The sequence below is a fragment of the Mandrillus leucophaeus genome, unplaced genomic scaffold (assembly GCF_000951045.1).
Source record: "Mandrillus leucophaeus isolate KB7577 unplaced genomic scaffold, Mleu.le_1.0 Scaffold17, whole genome shotgun sequence".
Classification (NCBI taxonomy): domain Eukaryota; kingdom Metazoa; phylum Chordata; class Mammalia; order Primates; family Cercopithecidae; genus Mandrillus; species Mandrillus leucophaeus.
Window position 1 is genome coordinate 5,829,292 of NW_012101698.1, and position 8,678 is coordinate 5,837,969.

An 8,678-nucleotide genomic window follows, 5' to 3' on the forward strand; every position below is an offset into this window, starting at 1 on the left:
AGGTCAGGAGATCGAGACCATACTGGCTAACACAGTGAAACCCCATCTCTACTAAAAATACAAAAAATTAGCCGGGCGTGGCTGTGGGCGCCTGTAATCCCACCTACTCAGGAGGCTGAAGCACAAGAATCACTTGAACCCAGGAGGCGGAGGTTGCAGTGAGCCGAGATTGCACCGTTGCACTGTAGCCTGGGCGACAGAGCAAGACTCTGTCTCAAAAAAAAAAAAAAGTAAAACTAAACAAATTGGAGGAAAAGGAATCCCAACATTTAGGTCAAACTAGCCTCTTCTGAGATGGCCCAGCAGGAGCCTGTATCTGGGAACTGGCACGCTGGCCTCACTGCAACACACTCACCTGTGTGTAGTGGGTGCAGGTGGCATTGCGGGCACACTCCCCTGCCGCATGGCTGTACCGCTGCCCCTCTGCAAACCACAGGCTGACCACTTCGACAAAGGACGCTGAGCCCGCGGGCAGCAGCTGCACGTTCCAGCCCACTTGCAAGGTGCGCCACGGGGCGGACGCCAGGCTCGGGGTTGGGGTTCCACAGAGGGCTGCCCTGGCTTGAGCCAGTTGGGCCAGGCTGTCACTCCAGTCCTGGGGGAAGCACAAACAGAGACATCTGTGGGAGGCCTTTGACTGCTGGGCCAGGCCTCCCCTACCATCTCTGAGCATCCACCGGGTGCCAGGTCAGGAGGCAAAGAGAGCACTGGATGAGGAGTCCTGCTGGAGGAAGCAGTGGTGGTGTCTGATGCTCGTCCAGGAGGAGCCCGGCCTCTCAGGACTGAGCCTCCATCTCTGAATCCTGTTGTGGGCATCCTTCAGCCCTGCCCAGGCAGTGGGATGGGCTCCTGCTGTCTTTCTCCCATCTGGTCATGTGAGCAGTGCCCACGCCTTACAGACTGGTTCTGTGTTTGGGCCCTGGCCGTTGTCAGAAAGGCTCCCCTACTCCCACTGGGCCATGCTGCCCTCCTGTGATGCAAAACGCCCTACAGCCACGCCTCTCCGCCCTGGTCTCCTGTCCCCGTACCTGCCTCATCGGCTCCCTACCACGCACAGCTGACCCCGCCCCCTCCCTCTTCTTTTTTTTTAAGACAGAGTCTCACCCTGTTGCCCAGTCTGGAGTGCAGTGGAGCAATCTCGGCTTACTGCAAACTCCGCCTCCCAGGTTCAAGCGATTCTCCTGCCTCAGCCTCCCGAGTAGCTGGGATTAGAGCCATGTGACACCACATCTGGCTAATTTTTGTATTTTTAGTAGAGACAGGGTTTCACCACGTTGGCCATGCTGGTCTCAAACTGCTGACCTTAGGTGATCTGCTTGCGTCAGCCTCCCAAAGTGCTGGGATTACAGGTGTCAGCCACCGCGCCCAGCCCCCTCCCTCTTCTTAAACAAGGGGCCTGGCAATCGCCACCCCTGGGTGACCTGCTGCAGACCCCTGATCTCCCGAGACTCCCTGAGCTCATCTGTAAATGGAGCAGGGACGTGCCTGTAGGATAGAACTCAAAAGCACTGAGTGGGTGCAGGGTGGGGGGGCCCTCAGGGCTGCACCCCAAGCCGACTTTGCCCTGCACTAATGTCCATTGGGGTTTTACCTCTGATGAAGGCTCCCCGGGGTCCCTCAGCAACCCCACACCTCCATAAGACCTTCAGTCTCCACTGTGTCCAGAGAAGGAGTGCCCCAGAGCCCTAGAGGCCCGGAGGGTGCTTGGGGCCGGGCCATGAGGGAGGCTGAGACATGGAGCTCCATTTGCACCTTTATGGAAATGAAGTTTTCTAGGACTTTGACAAAAGGGCCCTGAAAAGGGTGCCAACTGCCAGCCATTGACTGCCGCAGGCCCTCCTGGGGTCCCAGGCAGGAGTATCCACCACGGAGGTCACAGCCGGGAGCAGCCCTGGCGGCACAGGGTCTGAGCCTGAGGAGCGGCAGAGCCGCTCAGGGCGGGGAAAGGGAGAGGCGACCTCCCCCATTTAGCCACCCCACCCCCACCTCCTGGGAAACACCCTAGAGTGCTCAAGGACGCCACCGTGGCCGCCTGCCTCGGAGGAGTTCATGGGAAGCAGCCATGGGGAACCCTCCCGCCCCCACCACCCTGCCCTGGCTTCCTGGCCTGCTAACATGGGCTGGGGCTGCTGGGGTCCCAGACAATGGGGGGCAGCGTTTCTGAGCCCCCAGATGACAGCCCCAACCCAGCAGCCCCAGCCGGGCTGGTGGAGAACACTATACCCCCGATCCCCGGCCCCTGCTGAAAATGTGGACGACTGAGTGAGCAGAGAACATGGGCAAGGCCTGTCCTAGTGGCTCAGATAAGCTCAGGAGGAGGCGCTGGGTCCTTGCACAGAAGCGCCTCCCCAGCCCAGCAGGACCCTCTCCCTCCCTGGCCCGCCTGCCCTGCAGGGGTCCTTCCCTGGAGGAGGGGATCCGGCTCCTCCAGCGGCTCCTGGTCTCCGTGGCAACAAGATGCCAGGAAAGGCCCAAGGTCCTGCCCTTCAGGCAAGTGGGAGCCAAGGGGCCCGACCTCCTGAACTGAGGTGGGGGGTTAAGAAGTTGCAGAGACCTCCAGCAACCAGGACCTTGGTCCCTCAGGGCCAAAGTGCCTGGCTGTGCCTTCCCACCCTGGTCAAGTGGAAGAGTGCCTGGACAGGCGTGGCCTCCCGAGCTGCCCTCTGGGGTCTGTGCCTCCAGCCGCCCCCCTGGCAGAGCCCAGCTGGGTCTGGTACTCACCAGCCTCCGCATGTCAGCCGCAGGGGGCTGGACCCAGCTGCGCAGGCGGTTGTGCAGGGAAAGGAGCAAGAAACTCTCCTTCCTGTTCAGGGCTGGGGTGGGGAGAGAAGGGAGTTCTTTCCGTTCTTAGGCAGCCCGAGGATGGGGGCACCTGGACCCACCACAGCAAAATAAGCACGGCCTCGGAAAACAAGATGGGAGAGGAGTATGGTGGGTGCAGGGGACAGGGGGCACAGCGATGCAGCCAGGCTGAGAGAGAGACCAGGTACAGCAGGCGTGGGCTGAGTGCTGGGGTCGGGGTGGCAGGAGGGAACAGGGGTGGGGGCTGGGTGTAGGGGGGCCAGCCCTGGCTCCCAGCAGGCCCCTGTCTGGGGCTCCTCTGGGCCACAGAGTTTCTCCAGGCCCCAGCCACAGACTCCCTCGGGCATTCCTCCTTGACCCCAGCCCTGGCCCCCTTCCTCCTCCTCCCTCCCCAGTCCAGCATCCACCCCTCACCGCCCCAGGCTGTCCCAGGGCTTCCTCATTAAACCACCTGCAGGACTGGCCTGGGGCTCAGGCTTCCAGAAGTCTCCTAGCACCCACTCCACCGAGCTCCTCACCAGGTGTCCCTTACCTCTGGCCATCGGAGCCTGCTCCTGTAGCTGGGGTAGCCACACCTCTGCCCAGGTGATGCCAAAGAAGGCCAGGAGCACAGCCAGGATGTGCCCCCGGCCAGGCGAGGTCTCCAAATGCAGCATGGGGCTGTTGGGCCTGTCAGGCACTCCGAGCACAGCCTGGCTCAAACACCCGACTTGTTTCTCAGGCTGGATGGAGCTATTCACAATCTCCAGGAGTCAGGCCGGGCTGGTGGACAAAAGAGGGAGGCTGGTGAGTGAGTAATCAGTGTGTCCAAACAGCCTCCTGTTGGCGCTGGCATGAAAAGAGACTCCGGGGGATGCCTGCCTGCTCTGGCCTCAGCCTGGCCAGCCCGCCCCCGACAGCAGGCAGAGTGGCGTGCACTGACCCCGTGGCCCCTGCTAATCATTGTAGGATTATTAGCGCCCTTGGGGAGCCCCCAGAGACCCCGCTGATTGGCCCACAGACATTCCAGGGCTGCGGATTAGTGACCAACGGCTGTGTCCTGGCTGGGACAGTGTCCTCCGAGCCCACTGATGGCTTCCACTCCCCAGTCCTGGGCCCTGGGAGGAGGCTGGGACCTCAGCTATGGTCCTTCTGGTGAGCAGGAACTGGGCAAGACCCCAGGGGAGTTCTTTCCTTTCTCAGGAAGCTCGTCCCAACCCCCCAGCCATGAATTAAACATAGGCAAGAGGTAACCGCACACCAGAGAGGTGCGATCTGTGGGCCTGAAGAGGGGTGGGCTGAGGCCGCACCTGTGCTAGGAAAAGGGTGCCTTAGGAAAGTCTGTCTGGGCAGTGTCGGGGGCTGGGCCCAGCCCTGGTGCCCACTACCTTCACCCACATGACTATGGGCCATGGGGGAGTGAGGCAGGAGGAGTCAAGGCAGGCGGGGACCGGAGCACGTGATGCCCTTGGCTGACTCCAGTCCTGCTCAGATCAAGTCTGCTTCTAGACAGGCGGCGTAGCAGGAGGGCAGCACCTTGCCATGATGTTCCGTGGCCCAGCCGTGGTTGGCATGATCCCACCAGAGTGAGCTGGAGCAGATCTGCACCGTGGGCCACGTTTCTCAGAAAATACAGGGCTGTCCTGTGGGCCGCAGCCTAATGCCCACATTCCTCTCGGGGCAGATCAAAGGTTATTCAACCAGGTCACAGCCTTGCAAACCAACTACGTCCTCCTTCTGGAGTTTGTGTGATCCCTGGCCCGAGCCCGCACCTTCTCGGAGCGGGGTTCCAACTCCGTGGAAGCTCCGCTGAGATGCAGGTAGGGTTGGCTTTCCTGGGGAAACACCAGTGGAATGCGGCTATCGTCATGGGTGCCAGGGATGCGGGCGAGGCCAGGCATACAGGACGTGCAGGCAGTCTGGAACTGCGTGTCCCCCACGATACCTAGGGGCTCAGGAGTTTCTTCTCCCTCAAACAGAAACCCAGCACCCTCAGGGTCACCGCATGCGGGTCCTAGCATTGCTTAGTAGTTACCTGTTTTTTGGTGTATTTTTACTTTTTAGACAGTCTCACTCAGTCACTCAGGTTGGAGTGTTATAATCTCAGCTCACTGCAGCCTTGACCTCTTGGGCCCAAGTGATCCTCCCACCTCAGCCTCCCAAGTAGCTGGGACCAAGTGTGTGCCACCATGCCTGGCTTATTTTTTAATTTTTTTGGTAGAGACAGGATTTCGTCGTGTTGTCCAGGCTGGTCTCCAACTCCTGGGCTCAAGCGATCTTCCCACCTTGGCCTCCCAAAGTGCTGGGGTTACAGGCATGAGCCACCACACCTGGCCATGCCACCTGTGTTTATCGAGCTCACAAAACCTGTTTGCATGTGTGAGATCAATTATTGAACTAAAGCCTGTTTGCATGTGTGAGTTCAATTATTGCCACAAGAACCCGGTGCAGTAGCAGGTGGGACGCCCGTCGTGGAGATAAGGAAATGGGCTCAGTGTGTCTAAGGGGCTTGTCCAAGGTCACTCAGCGAGGGCATGGAGCATCCCAGCTAATCCAAGGTCTCTGCCTTCCCATTCCCAATGCTTTAGTTCACATCCTGACCTTTCTCAGTGCACTTTCCACAGCTCTGCTGTGCCGGGTAATAAAAGACCCACTTCCTCCTCTTGGGCTTCCATGGCAAACATGGCCAGTTGACCCACATGGTATGATGCCAGGCACTTGGGACAGGTGGGAGAAAAATATATTTTGGGGATTGGGGGGAGCAACTTTTGAAGGGCTCCATGGCCCTGGCTTACTGCAAGAAGAGTCCCAGGCCGGGCACGGTGGCTCATGCCTGTAATCCCAGAACTTTGGGAGGCCAAGGCAAGCAGATCACTTGAGGTCAGGAGCTCGAGACCAGCCTGGCCAACACGGTGAAACCCTGTCTCTAGTAAAAATACAAAAATTAGCCGGACAGGGTGGTTTAGCTGTAGTCCCAGCTACTCAGGAGGCTGAGGCAGGAGAATTGCTCGAATCTGGGAGGCGGAGGTTGCAGTGAATCAATATGGCACCACTGTACTCCATCCTGGGCGACAGAGCGAGACTCTGTCCCACCCCCAACCCCTCAAAAAAAAAAAGAGTCCCAGGAGAGCAAGGTTCATGAGCCAGAAGAGAAGCTGAGTGGATAAAAGATTAATGAGACACTGGAAGGCCTAGGCTGGAACCGACACGCTGTGTGACCCTGAGGATGGCACTCCCACTCCTGAAACTCAGTATCCAATGGTGTAGAGCTAGGATGACCCCTCTGCTGGGCCCCTAACCAGGGCATCGCAACTTGGTTTCCGAGGTACTTCCTCCTGGGCCCAGACTTTTTACTGCAGCCTGCTTGGTGGCCAGGGTGGGTCTGGAGAATGGGCAGCCTCGTTCTTGCAAGGCAGCTTTCCCCAGGTGAGGCTATTACAGGGTTTACATCCGCCACCCAGACTGTAGGATTTCACATTTTGCTATATTTTCTTTATCACCTGTGTCTCTATCTATCCCGCCCCTCTCCAGCTCATGTACAGTTGATACCTCTTCGCCCAGTCTGCACTTGAAGGTTATAGCGGTCAAGTCATTTTGTCTCTTCCTGAAGCCAGCTCCTTTCTTTAAAGCCTTGAAATCTTGTTGATGGTCTCCAAAAACAAAACAAACAAACAAACAAACAAAAAACACGAAACAAAACAAAACAAAACAAAAAACCATTCAACTCTAGGAGAGTTGTGGCCACATTTTCTTCTAAAAATTATAGGTCCAGGCCAGGCATAGTAGCTCACACCTATAATCCCAGCACTTTGGGAGGCCAAGGTGGGTGGACTGCTTGAGCTCAGGAGTTTGAGACCAGCCTGGGCAGCATGGTGAAACCCTGACTCTAAAAAAAATACAAAAAATTAGCTGGGCGTGGTAGCATGTGTCCATAGTCCCACCTACCTGGGAGGCTGAGGTGGGAGGATAGCCTGAGCCGGGGAGGTCAAGGCTGCAGTGAACTGTGATCATGCCACTACACACCAGCCTGGGTAACAGACCAAGATTCTGTCTCAAGAAAAAAAAAAAAAATTAGACCAGGTGCAGTGGCTCACGACAGCAGTACCAGCACTTTGGGAGGCCGAGGTGGGCAGATCACCTGAGGTCAGGAGTTTGAGACCAGCCTGGCCAACATGGCAAAATCCTGTCTCTACTAAAAATACAAAAATTAGCTGGGTATGGTGGCACACACCTGTAACCCCAGCTACTTGGGAGGCTGAGGTATGAGAATCACTTAAGCCCAGGAGACAGAGGTTGCAGTGAGCTGAGATCACACCACTGCACTCCAGCCTGGGCAACAGAATGAGACTCTAAAAAAAAAAAAAAAAATTCGTGTCTATTTAATTTTTTAATTTTTCTCGAGATGAAGTCTGGTTCTGTTGCCCAAGAAAAGAAGAAGAGGGAGTGCAGTGGCACAATATCGGTTTACTGTGACCTCTGCTTCTGGGGTTTGACCTCCACATCCCAGGCTCAAGCCATCTTCCTACCTCAGCCTCGTGAGTAGCTAGACTGTGGGTGTGCACCACCAGACCCAGGTAATTTTTTTTTTTTTTTTTTTGAGACGGAGTCTTGCTCTGTCACCCAGGCTGGAGTGCAGTGGCGCCATCTCGGCTCACTGCAAGCTCCGCCTCCCGCCTTCACGCCATTCTCCTGCCTCAGCCTCCCGAGTAGCTGGGACTACAGGCGCCCGCCACTGCACCCGACTAATTTTTTGTATTTTTAGTAGAGACGGGGTTTCACCGTGTTAGCCAGGATGGTCTCGATCTCGTGACCTCGTGATCCTCTCGTCTCGGCCTCCCAAGACTCAGGTAATTTTTGTATTTTTAGTAGAGATGGGCTTCACCATGTTGCCCAGGCTGGTCTCAAAGTTCAAGCTATCTGCTGGGATTACAGGCGTAAGCCACCACACCCAGCCCCAAATTAGTATGTTGAAGTTCTAACTCCATTACCTCCGTGTCACTGTATTTAGAGATAGGGTCTTTAAAGAGGTAATTAAAGTTAAATGAGGTCATTGGGGTGGGTCCTGATCCAACCTGACTGGTCCCGTTATAAGAAGAGACACACAGAGGGAAGGTCCCGTGAAGACACAGGGAGAAGGCAGCTGCAGACAAGCCAAGGAGAGAGATCCTCAGAGGAAACCAACCCCCCCGCACCTTGATCTTGGCCTTTATGCCTCCTGAGAAAATACATTCTGTTTTTTAAGCCACCCAGCATGTGGTACCTTGTATGACAGCCCTAGCAAATGAACACAGCCCTTATGAAAAACGTACAGCTAATATCACACTTAACAGTGAGACCAAAGACTTTCTTCCCTAAGATCAAAACAAGGCAAGGATGTCTTTCCTCACCGGTCCCACTAAACATTGTACTACTGAATGTGCAATGTGTGCATTAATTAACAAAAAGACATTAAAGGCATCCATACTGAAAAGAAAGAAGTAAAACTGTCTTCATTTGCAGATGATATAATTCTACTGTAGAAAATCCGACGGAATGTTTTAAAAAAAAAAACCCTACTAGAATAAAGGTCTCACAATACAAAATTAACACACCAAAATTCACTGCATTTCTATAAACTGGCAATAAACAATCCAAAAATGAAATTGAGAAAACAGTTCCACACATGGCCAGGCACAGTGGGTGACATCTGTAATCCCAGCACTTTGGGAGACCGAGGTGGATGGATTGCTTGAGGTCAGGAGTTCAAGACCATCCTGGTCAACATGGTGAAACCTCATCTCTACTAAAAATACAAAAAATTAGCCAGGTGTGGTGGAGGGCAACTGTAATCCCAGCTACTCAGGAGGCTGAGGCAGGAGAATTGCTTGAACCCGGGAGGTGGAGGTTACAGTGAGCCA

The 8,678-nt window shown here is 55.5% G+C and overlaps 2 protein-coding genes and 1 long non-coding RNA gene across 5 annotated transcripts in view; 1 reads left to right on the forward strand and 2 right to left on the reverse strand.

Annotated features, from left to right (window-relative positions):
• LOC105537228 (C-type lectin domain family 18 member A) overlaps positions 1–4,413 on the reverse strand; it is a 15,149-nt gene extending 10,736 nt beyond the window's left edge. For 2 of the 3 annotated variants that reach the window (XM_011976789.1, XM_011976787.1), the window contains exons 1-3: positions 3,335–3,711; positions 2,722–2,813; positions 356–595 (exon numbers count right to left, since the gene is read on the reverse strand). In XM_011976789.1, coding sequence (XP_011832179.1) covers positions 356–595; positions 2,722–2,813; positions 3,335–3,458 — 456 coding nt within the window. In that variant the 5' untranslated portion in view covers positions 3,459–3,711. Of the gene's footprint in view, positions 1–355; positions 596–2,721; positions 2,814–3,334; positions 3,712–4,091 lie in introns of those variants that run through there. The other variant, XM_011976788.1, reaches the window with a different exon arrangement.
• Positions 4,291–8,678, forward strand: part of LOC105537227 — a 22,580-nt gene continuing 18,192 nt past the window's right edge. Inside the window, exon 1 of the long non-coding RNA XR_001005688.1 lies at positions 4,291–4,601. This is a non-coding gene — a long non-coding RNA (uncharacterized LOC105537227). The remainder of the gene's footprint in view (positions 4,602–8,678) is intronic.
• LOC105537226 overlaps positions 6,242–8,678 on the reverse strand; it is a 107,025-nt gene continuing 104,588 nt past the window's right edge. Inside the window, exon 2 of the mRNA XM_011976786.1 lies at positions 6,242–6,431. Coding sequence (XP_011832176.1) covers positions 6,405–6,431 — 27 coding nt within the window. The 3' untranslated portion in view covers positions 6,242–6,404. The remainder of the gene's footprint in view (positions 6,432–8,678) is intronic.